Genomic DNA, 14815 nt, shown 5'->3' with positions numbered 1-14815 from the left:
CAACCCAAAAAAGGTTGGAAACCACTGGGTAAGTCAATGAGAGGCAGATTGAGTAGAAACATTTGTTAATTTAAATATGTTTATTGTTATTTAAATGTTAACATACAGACTTTCTCCTTTACAAAGGTCACATGCAAGTGAGGTAAAATAATAATAATACTATAGTTAATGTTTAATTGTATTTGTAAAACACATGTACATTTTGATGCAATTATATTCGCACAAATATATTAACAGAAATTGAAATTTCAGTATCGTATTTTATTTAAGTAGTATTAATAAATTGCTAATTTTAGTTTAAGCTATTTCAGTACCATATTTAAATTGTATAGCATTGTATTATGTGTGCACAATGAAAAATGTATGCTTCATCAATAATTTTTTCCTTAACTCATAGCAATCTCCCCCCCCCTCTCTCCTCCCCCCCCTCTCTCCTCCCCCCTCTCCTCTCCCCCCCTCTCTCCTCTCCCCCCCTCTCTCCTCTCCCCCCTCTCTCCTCTCCCCCCTCTCTCCTCTCCCCCCTCCCCCCCTCTCCTCTCCCCCCTCCCAATTCCTCACCCTATCTCCCTCCTCTCTTCTCCCTCCCCCTATATCTATCCCCTTCCCTTCTCTCCCTCATCCCCCTATATCTATCTTTCCCCCCTCTCCCTATATCTATCCCCCTCCCCCTCTCTCTCCTCACTCCCCCTATATCTATCCCCCCTCCGCTCTCTCCCCCATCCCCCTCAACTATCTCTCTCCCCCTCCCCTCATCCCCTTTTGGTGTCTGCCTTGCAGGGTGTTGTTCCTGTATAAGCCACCCTCCGCTGCCCCCCATTCCCAGGCCCCTCAATCCATGGGGCTGAGAGAAAGGAGCATTGTAGCGTCTCCCGTTGCCTAGCGACGCGTCTCCTTGTTTAACTCACAGTGCGGCCTGGTGCAGGCAGTGAGGCGCGGAGTCAGTGCGGCCCGGTGCGGGCAGTGAGGCGAGGAGTCAGTGCGGCCCGGTGCGGGCAGTGAGGCGAGGAGTCAGTGCGGCCTGGTGCAGGCAGTGAGGCGAGGAGTCGGTGCGGCCCGGTGCGGGCAGTGAGGCGAGGAGTCGGTGCGGGCAGTGAGGCGAGGAGTCAGTGCGGCCCGGTGCAGGCAGTGAGGCGAGGAGTCAGTGCGGCCCGGTGCGGGCAGTGAGGCGAGGAGTCAGTGCGGCCCGGTGCGGGCAGTGAGGCGAGGAGTCAGTGCGGCCCGGTGCAGGCAGTGAGGCGAGGAGTCAGTGCGGCCCGGTGCGGGCAGTGAGGCGAGGAGTCAGTGCGGCCCGGTGCAGGCAGTGAGGCGAGGAGTCAGTGCGGCCCGGTGCGGGCAGTGAGGCGAGGAGCCGGTGCGGCCCGGTGCGGGCAGTGAGGCGAGGAGTCAGTGCGGCCCGGTGCGGGCAGTGAGGCGAGGAGCCGGTGCGGGCAGTGAGGCGAGGAGCCGGTGCGGCCCGGTGCGGGCAGTGAGGCGAGGAGCCGGTGCGGGCAGTGAGGCGAGGAGTCGGTGCGGGCAGTGAGGCGAGGAGCCGGTGCGGCCCGGTGCGGGCAGTGAGGCGCGGAGTCCGTGCGGAGTGGCCATGCTGTTCCCTCTGATTAACACGGTGTTCCCCGGCTGGTCCCCACACCTGTTGAGGTCCCGCACCGCCGCCCGCAAAGGGGGCCGGTACCGGGTGCGGGTGCTGCTGCGGGAGAGCGGGGAGATGTTCACGGTGCCCGGCTGCAGTAGGCACATGCTGGTGGGAGAGCTGGCCGAGGCGCTGGAGCTGGTGGCGGGGATCCCCATCCACCTGCAGAGGCTGTCTTACCTGGATGGAGGTGCGAGGGGACTCTGTATATATATATATATGTGTGTGTGTGTGTGTGTGTGTGTGTGTGTGTATATATATATACGCAGGTCTGCAACCCTGCCCTTCACCATTATCACCTAGCACACAGCACTTCCACTGCAGCAAGGGATTCTGGGAAATTACATGCAAATGAGCACACAGTGCCACTTTTTGCTTCAAAAAACATTTTTAACATGGTTCCCTATAGGCTTAAGCTTGCTGCATGGTCACAGCTTTGAGCACAGCCAGGGTTAAGGTGCATACCCAGAAAACCCACCACAGACAGCTGTTTCGACCTTAATGGGTCTCATCAGTGTGGGGTTGATTGACTGGGTATGCAAAGAAGCTGAGGGATGGGGTATACCATAATACTGAGTTAAGTTATGGTGAGTAAAAAAAGTGACAAAAACCCTCCATTGCAAAGCAAATATGCAAATATGTAAATATAACTGTATGCTCATCTGCATGTCTAAGGCAGGTCTGCAACCCCGCCCTTCACCATTATCACCCAGCACACAGCACTTCCACTGCAGCAAGGGATTCTGGGAAATAACATATTTATATAACGTGTGTGTGTGTATGTATGTATGTATGTATATATATTTATATAATGTGTGTGTGTGTGTGTGTGTGTATATATATATATATATATATATATATTTATATAATGTGTGTATGTATGTATGTATGTATGTATGTATGTATGTATATCTTATACTATATTAGTGAAAGCACTGTATGTTTGCCTGCCTGCCTGCCTGCCTGCCTGCCTGCCTGCCTGCCTGCCTGCCTGCCTGGATGTCCGGTGTCCCTAGGGGAAATCTGATTGGTCCCTTGGCCCGCCCCCGCACACCTCTCATTGGCCTGAGGCGGAGTGACGGGCCAAAGGACACACAGGGACACACACACACAGGGACACACACAGGGACACACACACAGGGACACACACACACACACACAATGACAGACACACACACACACACACACACACACAATGACAGACACACACACACACACAATGACAGACACACACACACACAATGACGCACACACACACAGTGACACACACACACACACACACACACACACACACACTGTTACATACATTAGCGGGGCTCACAGTTAGCAGCACCCGCGCGCACCTCCTCCTCTCCCCGTGTCTCCCGCGCTTTCACCCCGACCCCCCCCTCCCGCGAGGCAGCTACATTCAGCGGGACACACACACTATTATTACCCCTTCAGCGCCCCCCCCCCCCACCCAGTGTCAGCGGCCGTGCGAGACCCCCCCTCTATATCTCCCACCTCTCCCCCCCCACACATATACATGCCCCCCCCTCCCCGGCGCTACAACTCACCCCTCCCCGGGCGGGGGAACAGCCAGTGGCCAGGCAGGCTGCCTCGCCGCGCCGAGTGCCCAAGATGGTGGCGCCCGGGACACAGCGGGTGAGCGGCCACAACACGCTGCCTCCCGCCTCAGATCCACGTGGGACCTGCCGGATGGGTGAGTGAGCGGCCTTCACCTCCCCTCCACCTCCCCTCACCCCCCATCACCTCCCCTCACCCCCTTTCACCTCCCCTCACTCCACTTCTCCCTTCCACCCCCCTTCACCTCCCCATTTACCTCCCCCCCTTCACCTCCCCTCCACCCCCCCCTTCACCACCTCCCCTTCACCTCCCCTCCACCCCCCCCCTTCACCTCCCTTCCAACCCCCCCCTTCACATCCCTTCCACCCCCCCCCTCACCTCCCTTCCACCCCCCCCCCCTTCACCTCCCTTCCACCCCCCCCCCCTTCACCCCCCTTCACCTCCCCTCCAACCCCCCACCTTCACCTCCCCTCCACCCCCCCTTCACCCCCCCTTCCCACCGCCTCCCCCCCCCCTTCCCACCGCCTCCCACCCCCCGCCTTCCCTCCGCCTCCCACCCCCCGCCTTCCCACCTCCTCCCCCTTCCCACCACCTCACCCCTCCCCCCCCCCTTCCAACCACCTCCCCCCCCTTCCCACCACCTCCCCCCCCTTCCCACCACCTCCCCCCCTTCCCACCACCTCCCCCCCCTTCCCACCACCTCCCCCCCCTTCCCACCACCTCCCCCCCTTCCCACCACCTCCACCCTCCCCCCTTCCCACCACCTCCCCACCTTCCCACCACCTTCCCCCTCCTCCCCCTTCCCACCACCTTCCCCCTCCTCCCCCTTCCCACCACATCCCCCCTTCTCTCCCTTTCCACCACCTTCCCCCTCCTCCTCCTTCCCACCACCTCCCCCCTTCCCACCACCTCCCCCCTTCTCCCCCTTCCCACCACCTCCCCCCTTCTCCCCCTTTCCACCACCTCCCCCTTCCCACCACTTCTCCCCTTTCACCCCCCCCGCTCCCCTTCCCTCCCCCCCGCTCCCCTTCCCCCCCCCGCTCCCCTTCCCCCCCCCCGCTCCCCTTCCCCCCCCCCGCTCCCCTTCCCCCCCCCGCTCCCCTTCCCCCCCCGCTCCCCTTCCCCCCCCCCCCCGCTCCCCTTCCCCCCCCCCGCTCCCCTTCCCCCCCCCCGCTCCCCTTCCCCCCCCCCGCTCCCCTTCCCCCCCTCCGCTCCCCTTCACCCCCCCTCCGCTCCCCTTCCCCCCTTCACCCCCCCTCCGCTCCCCTTTCCACCCCCCCCTCCGCTCCTCTTTCCCCCCCCCCTCCTCCACCTCTTTTTATCCTTTCCCCTCCCACACTTCCACCCCCTCCTCTAACCCTTCCCCCCTCCTCTAACCCTTCCCCCCCCTCCCTTCCCCCCCCTCCTCTAACCCTTCCCCCCCCCTCCTCTAACCCTTCCCCCCCCCTCCTCTAACCCTTCCCCCCCTCCTCTAACCCTTCCCCCCCCCCTCCTCTAACCCTTCCCCCCCCCCTCCTCTAACCCTTCCCCCCCCTCCTCTAACCCTTCCCCCCTCCTCTAACCCTTCCCCCCTCCTCCACCCCTTGCCCCCCTCCTCCACCCCTTGCCCCCCTCCTCCACCCCTTGCCCCCCTCCTCCACCCCCTCCTCCCCTTCCCGCCGCCCTTCGCCTTCATGCCCGCCTTACCGCCTCCCCACCCCCGCCTCTGCCTTTCACCCGCCCTTACTCCGGCCGCCTCTGCCTTTCACCCACCGCCTCACAGCCGCTGCACGCACTCAACAGACACCCGCTACACTCGACACATACCTGCCGCCACACACACCTGCTGCCTCCCGCCCCTACCCCCTGACATCACTGACCCACCGCCTCACACCCTAGCAGGACCCCCACTCACAGACAGCACTCACAACCCACGCGCCAGCCGCCGCCTCACACCCTTGCAGGACCCCCACTCACAGACAGCACTCACAACCCACGCGCCACCCGCCGCCTCACACCCTAGCAGGACCCCCACTCACAGACAGCACTCACAACCCACGCACCACCCGCCGCCTCACACCCTAGCAGGACCCCCACTCGCACACAGCACTCACAACCCACGCGCCACCCGCCGCCTCACACCCTAGCAGGACACACGACTCAGATTTTTACATCACTTATGGCACCAAAATATACATTGTACTGTGGTGTGGTTACAATAAACCATTTTTATACAACATCGTATTACATTTTCTTCCATCTTTCTTTTCAATATTATTATCCAACCTTTACAACAAACAGTCACCTATTGTTCCACGATTTATAAATAATACTACCTATTACGCATTTACATCCCGGGCAACGCCGGGTCTCTCAGCTAGTATATATATATATATATATATATATATATATATATATATATATATATATATATATATATATATATATATATATATATATATATATATAATGTGTGTGTGTATATATATATATATTTATATATATATATTTATATAGTGTGTGTGTGTGTGTGTGTGTGAGAGAAACAAGGCAGCAGGCACTCTGTAAACAATGAAGAGCTGATGCTTATCCCATATGCAATATTGAAACAACAGGTATTACCAGATCTTCATCCGGAAAGAAGAGACAGCACACAGCCAAGTTGAAATAACAATATATTGAGGTAACAAAAACCAAGGCACTACATCCGACGTTTCGGTCAGCTACACGCGACCTTCCTCAGGATCCCTGAGGAAGGTCACGTGTAGCTGACCGAAACGTCGGATGTAGTGCCTTGGTTTTTGTTACCTCAATATATTGTTATTTCAACTTGGCTGTGTGCTGTCTCTTTTTTCCGGATGAAGATCTGGTAATACCTGTTGTGTGTGTGTGTGTGTGTGTGTGTGTGTGTGTGTGTGTGTGTGTGTGTGTGTGTGTGTGTGTGTGTGTGTGTGTGTGTACTGGGTGTACTTAGTTTTTCACACTTGGCTTCTCCATTTTGGCTTTATTTTTGTTAAATAAATCATGACACTGTGTAATATGTCACGTGTTGTTGTTCATCTGAGGTTGTATTTACCTAATTTTAAGACCTGCTAAGGAACAGATGATTGTTATTATGTCCTGATATTTAAAAGCATAGAATTCAAAGAGGGTGTACTTTCTTTTTCACACAACTGTATGTATAGGTATACGTTACCAGCAGGGATGATGGCACAATGACGACAGCACTCAAAAGTATAATCCAAAGTAGTTGTATTAAAGAAATAAATTGCACAAAATACAACGTTTCGATCCGCACAGAGGGATCTTCATCAGGGGTGTGTGCTTAGTATAGTATATATGTGTGTTATGGTGGGTGAAGAGGTGACTAAAAACCCTCCACCATATAGCATATAAAAATATTACTTGTGAGCACATTCACATGTCTTAGACAAGTCTGCAACCCTGCTTTTCTCTGTTATCACCTAACATACAGTGCTTCCACTGCAGCAAGGGATTCTGGAGAATGACATGCAAATGAGCAAACAGTGCCACCTTTTGTCTCAAGTCCATTATTACATGGAGTCCTCAAGCCAATGCTTGCTGTTTTAAACGCTAAAGTTTACCCCCTACTCTAACCACTAAAACCCCTACAGTTATCCCCTTACCCTAACCACTAAACACCCTAAAGTTATCCCCTTACCCTAACCACTAAACACCCTATAGTTATCCCCTACTCTAACAAAAGAACAAGGGGAGCAAGGGTTTAAGGAACAATAACTATCAAAGTTCTATACACAAAGAATACACATACCTAAGCTACAATGAGGTCAGGTCCAAGGGAGGAGGGGAGATAATAAATATATATATATATTATCAAGCGATACTTACACGGCCAAGTGTAAGTACAGGTACAGCGAGGGGTATCTGTGAGGATCGGTCTATCCTTCCCCAATCCAAACAGCGGGGGAACCGTGATTGCTGGCTGGCAGAGATTTGTCGTTGAAGACCTTCACTCTGTCAGTTTTTTCAAAGCTCCCGCATGTGATGGAATAAAGATGGTGAGGCAGACGTGTTATCAATAAATCGATATATACGATCGATATATACGTGTAATACGAGCTTGAGACAAAAGGTGGCACTGTGTGCTCATTTGCATGTCATTTCCCAGAATCCCTTGCTGCAGTGGAAGCGCTATATGCTGGGTGACTGGGGAAAGACAGGGTTGCAGACCTGTCTAAGACATGCAAATGAACATACAGTAATATTTACAGTTGCTATATATATATATATATATATATATATATATATATATATATATTATCTCCCCTCCTCCCTTGTACCTGACCTCATTGTAGGTTAGGTATGTGTATTCTTCGTGTATAGAACTTTGATTGTGATTGTTCCTTAAACCCTTGCTCCCCTTGTTCTTTGGTGTACTGCTCTTGTCTAGGGTTTGGATAATCCTTATTGGGGTCGCAGCAGAAGGGTTTGGTATCCACCCAGGTCTCCTTTCAATATTGTTTGGGGGCACCTCTTCCTACATTGGTAATTGACACACTTTATTACCTTTTTGTGGGATCTGCTTATGTAGGTTAGCGCCCAGGTTCTTTTGCCCCCTACTCTAACCGCAAGAACTAAGACTAACATGTTCATAACACATTCGGCCTGAGAAATGCATCATGTGTTTGCCTTTTTCTTGTAGGAGATATGCCTGCTGATACTACATTTCAATTCAATGGGATTATACCCGGTGCAACCATCTCTTTGAGGATTTGGCACTACGATGGCTGGAGTGATCTTGTGAAAGCAGCCATTGAAGGAAACCTAGAAAAGGTGGTTGAAAAAAAAGGTCATTTGGGCTCTTGAGGGGATTGACAGCTCTTGCACCTAGAGACGTTTGTCTGTAAACCCTCAGTCCTCTGTAATTGTTTCAGCAAGAGAGATTCCTTCTGAGTGCATGTGGATTCTTTATGTATGTATATTTCTATGTATATATTTTTATTTATATAGCGCCCACAGTGTATTCGGCGCTTTACAAAGACAATATAGTACAGGGAATTATAATACAATAAGTGCAGCAAAGTCAGACAATAGGAAAATAAATCTGTGCCCCGGAGAGCTTACAATCTAAGTGATGAAAAGCTTGATAAGGAGAAAGAGTGGTAACGACATTGCATTTGAATCAGGAATCTGGAACAATTACTGGTGTCCGCTCCTTGTAACCTTGGGCAAGTCACTTTACCTCCCTGTGCACCGAAATCATAGATGTTAAGATCACCTGCGCAGGGACTGTGTCTGCAAAAATCTGATGTGCCGAGAAAAGCACTACATGAAATAAAGTTCTTATTATAATGTTTTCCCCACGGCTCCTTTGTACAGTAGGACCCCGTTTCTCGGCGTTTCGCTTCTCGGCGATCCACCGATACGGCGGTACCGAGAAGGGGGCCGCCATGTCTGCGCAGAACGGGGACGACCGAGTTCGCGCATGCGCAGAAGGGGGAGCGGCCGAGGTCGCGCATGCGCGGAAGGGTGGACTGCAAATCTGCGCATGCGCAGAAGGGTAGGAGACGCCGAAAATCGCCGGTTCTGTTTTTCGGCGATTTTTACTTTGCGGCGCCGCCGCCATGGAGCGGAACCCGCCGTATGAGCGGGGCCCTCCTGTACATGCAAAATAACTCACAAATGCAAGTTTAATGAACCCAGCTTTCCTCTACATCCTGATTACTGCGTTGTCAAATCGTTTGCTTTTTTCCCTCTCTATCTTATCTCCTTTAAATACTATTTGTGGGGTCGGGCAGTTATAAATAGCGTACCATTGTACTATTTGTAAGAACCTTTCTGTGATTAATCTTGTTCAATGCAACTTTGGAATTAAAGGACCAATTCATGCACTTTTTTCTATTTATTATTTTTTTATTTTATTATTATTTTTTTTTAGTCTCCGGAGCTGAACCCCATTAATTTCAGCTACGGGGAACCTAGGGTAAGTATCTCCGAAAGCAAGGGGTTCCCCCCAGAGCTGAAATTAATGGGGTTCAGCTCCGGAGCCCCCCCCTGCTTCAATCCTATGTTAAAAAAAAATAATAATCTTTAAAACGAGGTATGTATGTCTTTATTTATATAGCAGGAAACAGAAATAAACTGCCCAGCGCTTCAATACAGTGCCACAGCACCACCCAGTGGTGAAAAAATATAACAAGCAAATGCAAGAAAGGGAAAATATGCAATATAAATAAGGTAACAACAATAAAATATATATAATCAAAGGACCACTCAACCTTAAGGGGAAAAAGCCACAATCCTCTAGAGCAGCGGTGCGCAAACTGTGGGGCGCGACCCCCAGGGGGGGCGCGAGACTGCCGACGGGGGGCGCGGGGTTTACAGAGGCCCCGCGCGCTTCCCGAAGGCACTTAAATTAAGTGCCGGGGGAGCTGCAGGGCCTCTGTAAACCTAACTTACCGTGGCTCCGGCGGCTTCCTCCCTGCGTCGCCATGGCAACGCGGCGTCAAAATGACGCTGCGAGGTCATGTGACGTCACGTTGCTATGGCAACGTGACGTCATTACGCCGGAGCGCGGGTAAGTTGGGGTTGGGGGGGGGGGGGGGGGCGCGGGAGTGAGGGGACAGCCGGCAGGGGGGCGCAGGGAAAAAAGTTTGCGCCCCCCTGCTCTAGAGAACAGAAAACGCAAGGGATGAGGGAGTGTGTCCTAGATTTGACCAATGGTGTTCTGCAGCAGCTTCAGATGCTGAACTGCCTGGTAGCGAAGCTAGAGCTGGTGGGGAAGAAAAACGGGAAGGGGGAGGGGGGGGAGGGGAAGGAGACAAAGAAGCGGCTGATGGTGTAGTAATATAAAACACCTTTAATAAATGACACATAAAAAAGCCCCCCTGAGGGCGTACTCACACTCTGTACTGCAACTCAGGGCACATAAGGGTATCTTTACAGCCAATGCTGTCCGGTGTGCGTCTCCTCCGTCTCTGGCAGTCTCTGACGGTCCCCACAAGCGGCCGCTGGGGTTCTCGTGCAGCTTGACTGGAGTCGGCGTCTGGCGTCACGATCAACCGGGAACGGATTGCCTCCTCTTCCACTCAACGCGTTTCGCAAGATAGGGTTAACTTGCTTCGAAAGGAGAGTCGACACTTGTGGGGACCGTCAGAGACTGCCAGAGACGGAGGAGACGCACACCATATACAGCGCCATTACTGTACATAGCGCTTCACAGCAGTAATACACGTGACATCATTATTTAAATAGCAAATAATACTAATAACACATAATGGGAAGAAGCGCTTCAGACATAAAAGTAACATTTCGGAAAAGGAGTCCCTGCCCCGAAGAGCTTACAATCGAATAGGTAGGTAGGAAGAACGTACAGAGACAGTAGGAGGGCGTTCTGGTAAGTGTGTCTGTAGGTGGCCACGGTTTATGTGTCGTGTGCATAGTATTAGCCACGGAGCGACTCCTTTTTTTTTTACTCCTGAAACTATCTTTCATGTTGGTTCTAACCTAGAAACCCCGAAGTGACGCAGAATTCCTCGATGACATGTCTGTGTTACGCTGTTAGGATGAAATCGATAAACGTAAGGTCATTTTCTTTTTGTCTTCCTCTGTTTTTGGAAAAGGTGTTAAGTTTGGGGGTCACGGCAGACTCCACCTTTTCCACCCTGAACTCGGAGCGTTTAACCCCAAAGCAGAGACGGGATTGGCTGGCGCGCCGCGCTGGCGTGGCACTCTACATAGTGTCCCACCGGGATCACAGGGACATAGTGCTTTTCCTTCTGAAAAACGGTAAGATAATTAACATGTCGACTTGTCATTCTTCAAGCAGCGCTCCTGGTGACACTTAAAATAGCTGAACCGCGTCAATTTCAGCGCCGGGGACCCCCTACTTCCTCAGAACTGGGTGCCGGTAGCAGCTCCGGCCGGGCTACTTGGGGCTATCATAATGGCGGAGGAAATGTCCCGCGTCCTGCTGGCCAATAGGAAATGATGACATCATCCCTTGCAGCTTCCTATTGGTTCACGTGATGGGGGACATATAAATTGAGCAAAAGATACCGGCACCCCCTAACATGAACACCCGCTAGGCCAATGCACCCCTGTGTCTCACCTTGAAATTTGCGTCCCAGTGGTTATGAAACGCCGATGTTGCTGATGTTTGACTAAGTTGTGCCCTCTTGTGGCATAAAGTAATTATTGCAAGGTTTAGATTGAACATTCAAAAGGCAATTGTGATAGTTACAGGTAGTGACTCCCATGAACCCATCCAGGCAGCCCGGTAACACGCTGCTTTACAGAGTAATATATTGCAAGCTTCTCCGGTTGCACAGGACTTGAGGAACAAGCATAAGCTGAAGGAGATGCATTGTAAGGAACCCCGACCCTCTCTAATAGCGCGTCTGAGATCAGATGCATTGTAAGGAGCCCCAACCCTCTCTAATAGCGCGTCTGAGATCAGATGCATTGTAAGGAACCCCAACCCTCTCCAATAGCGCGTCTGAGATCAGATGCATTGTAAGGAACCCCAACCCTCTCCAGTAGCGCGTCTGAGATCAGATGCATTGTAAGGAACCCCGACCCTCTCTAATAGCGCGTCTGAGATCAGATGCATTGTAAGGAACCCCGACCCTCTCTAATAGCGCGTCTGAGATCAGATGCATTGTAAGGAACCCCAACCCTCTCTAATAGCGCGTCTGAGATCAGATGCATTGTAAGGAACCCCAACCCTCTCTAATAGCGCGTCTGAGATCAGATGCATTGTAAGGAACCCCGACCCTCTCTAATAGCGCGTCTGAGATCATATGCATTGTAATGAACCCCAACCCTCTCTAATAGCGCGTCTGAGATCAGATGCATTGTAAGGAACCCCGACCCTCTCTAATAGCACGTCTGAGATCATATGCATTACATTCACTTTTGCCAGACTTTGTTTACATGTTCCTAGGATGGAGAATACCGTTCTTACAGCGGTGTCTCATTGTCAACTCAATTAAAGGAGCAATCCAAGCACTTTTGTTTTTTGTTTTTAACATTTATTTTTGTTTGACCCAGGATTGAAGCACAGGGGTCTCCGGAGCTGAACCTCATTAATTTCATCTCTGGGACCCCCCCTGCTTCCCGAGATACCTCTGAAGGGGGTTCCGGTATTGCTCTGCTTTTTAAAAAAACTCAGCGTTACGTTGGCCAATAGGAAAGCACGTAGGATGATGTCACGGCTTGCTATTGGCCCGCATGGCGCGGGAGCTTCGAAAAGCGGCATGAACCCTGCTACCCAGCCGGAGCTGGGGGGTTCCCAGAGCTGAAATAAATGGGGGTTCAATCCTATATAAAATTTTTTTTATTTTTTTTAAATGAATGGATAAGAAAAAAAACGCTCGGATTTAAGTGATTGAAGAATAAAGGAGCACCCGCCAGAACGCATCCGATCCTGCCCACGGGTGCGCATCCGATCCTGCCCACGGGTGCCCATCCGATCCTGCCCACGGGTGCGCATCCGATCCTGCCCACGGGTGCCCATCCGATCCTGCCCACGGGTGCGCATCCGATCCTGCCCACGGGTGCGCATCCGATCCTGCCCACGGGTGCGCATCCGATCCTGCCCACGGCTGCCCACCCGATCCTGCCCACGGGTGCCCACCCGATCCTGCCCACGGGTGCGCATCCGATCCTGCCCATGGCTGCCCACCCGATCCTGCCCACGGCTGCCCATCCGATCCTGCCCACGGGTGCCCATCCGATCCTGCCCACGGGTGCCCATCCGATCCTGCCCACGGGTGCCCATCCGGACCTGCCCACGGGTGCCCATCCGATCCTGCCCACGGGTGCCCATCCGGTCCTGCCCACGGGTGCCCATCCGGTCCTGCCCACGGGTGCCCATCCGATCCTGCCCACGGGTGCCCATTCGGTCCTGCCCACGGCTGCCCATCCGGTCCTGCCCACGGGTGCCCATCCGGTCCTGCCCACGGGTGCCCATCCGGTCCTGCCCACGGGTGCCCATCCGGTCCTGCCCACGGGTGCCCATCCGGTCCTGCCCACTGGTGCCCATCCGATCCTGCCCACGGGTGCCCATCCGGTCCTGCCCACGGCTGCCCATCCGGTCCTGCCCACGGCTGCCCATCCGGTCCTGCCCACGGCTGCCCATCCGATCCTGCCCACGGCTGCCCAACCGATCCTGGCAAAAGTTGAAGGTATATCGTCATAAACAATAAGGACCAACGGACGCTGTGAAGATGATGCAAACATTTATTAGAGGTGACATCAAATGACCATTTGGTGTCATCTCTCTAATGCACTTTGGATTCCTCATCACAACTAGAGTGGTGTCCTCATTGTGTAAGCTTAGTCAAGTGGTCAGCAATAGAGTCCCAATCCTTTCCCTCTTCTGTTATTTGGCATCCTCCACCTTGCAGCTAAACCTTTGCCCTAGGCTTACTGGTTTACCAATACATTGCATTTTGTCGCATTTTAGGTGCAAACGTACAGAGCAGAACCCCACTGTGGACTACTCCCCTCCATGTGGCAGCAGCCATGGGCAACACTGGGTCCATGGATCCCCTGCTGGCGCACGGGGCACAAATCCACATACCCAATAGGAGAGGTCTCACACCACTTGACTTGGCTGAGCAGTTGGGCCAAAAGAAGATTGAACGGGTTCTCTTCCTTTACCAGTGGATGCAGAGAGCAAAAACTGTAACTCTCAAATCACACCTGGACCCCACAGAGCTTTTCGCCCATCAGATGTTTGACTCCAAGCTGAAGACGTGGCGATGTGGGTCTCATGCCAAGCGTTACATGATGCATCTTGGCCGACATACCGAGTTCCGCGGTTCGACTATCGGTGCGCCCCAAAGACTATGTCACAGAAGAAGACAAATGGATCAAGGAAATTTGAACGCATAAGGAACTCCTCCTTCTATGGTTGCTCGCCCTAAACGGTGCTGAGATTCGTTTGCATGGGGAGGTTCTTGGCATACGCAGACGGGGCAAAATCTTCAACATAAGGACCCAGCATGTGTGCCAGGGAGCTGACGGTTATAACTTCACCCTGTGTTTGTTTTTAGTTGGTCCAGTCTGCATTAGCAAGTGAAAATGTACAGATTTTATATCACTTGTGAGCAGAGTCACGTCACAGACCCGGCTTTCCCCCATGTCTCAGCTGGGATGGGATGAAGCGGGGATAGGTTTCAACCTGACTCTGAAAGACCGACTCCAAACAAAGCCCCATATAATGCTTTCTCCAAATCCAAAACGGTTGAATTATACTATAATTACGAAATCATTTTTATCATATGCAACATACGTTTTTAATTTGATCCTTGGAGTTAAATTGTTCTTAAATGTTCTTATATGTGCAATCACAGTTTCTGAATTGTTTTGTTCAGGTTAAAGTTCAATGTCTGTTTAATAAAAAAAATTAATTCTGTTTCAATTCAGTCTTCCATGTTTTGACCTAAAGATTATTTTATTGGTACAGCTCAACCCCCTTATAACGCTGTGCTTGGGGTCCAAAGAATCACATCGCGTTATAAGCGGATCGCGTTAGAAATAATGTACAATTGTATGCATTGTACAATAAAGTATTTAAGACACCAATAATCGTGTTGTAAAGTATTCATAAATAAAAAACTGTGAGCCACACTTGCATCGCGTTATAAGCGGATC

The 14815-nt window shown here is 52.0% G+C and overlaps 1 protein-coding gene across 1 annotated transcript; it reads left to right on the top strand.

The window, feature by feature from the left end:
* Positions 1-658: 658 nt before the first annotated feature.
* ANKRD60 (ankyrin repeat domain 60) lies at positions 659-14582 on the top strand. Its single transcript, XM_075571651.1, has 4 exons — positions 659-1817; positions 7857-7987; positions 10777-10942; positions 13623-14582. The coding sequence occupies exons 1-4, from the start codon at positions 1580-1582 to the stop codon at positions 14051-14053; spliced, it is 966 nt and encodes a 321-aa protein (XP_075427766.1). The 5' UTR covers positions 659-1579; the 3' UTR covers positions 14054-14582.
* Positions 14583-14815: the final 233 nt, after the last annotated feature.

The sequence above is a fragment of the Ascaphus truei genome, chromosome 15, assembly GCF_040206685.1.
Source record: "Ascaphus truei isolate aAscTru1 chromosome 15, aAscTru1.hap1, whole genome shotgun sequence".
NCBI classification, from domain to species: Eukaryota; Metazoa; Chordata; class Amphibia; order Anura; family Ascaphidae; genus Ascaphus; species Ascaphus truei.
This window is presented reverse-complemented; position numbering and strand designations above follow the sequence as displayed.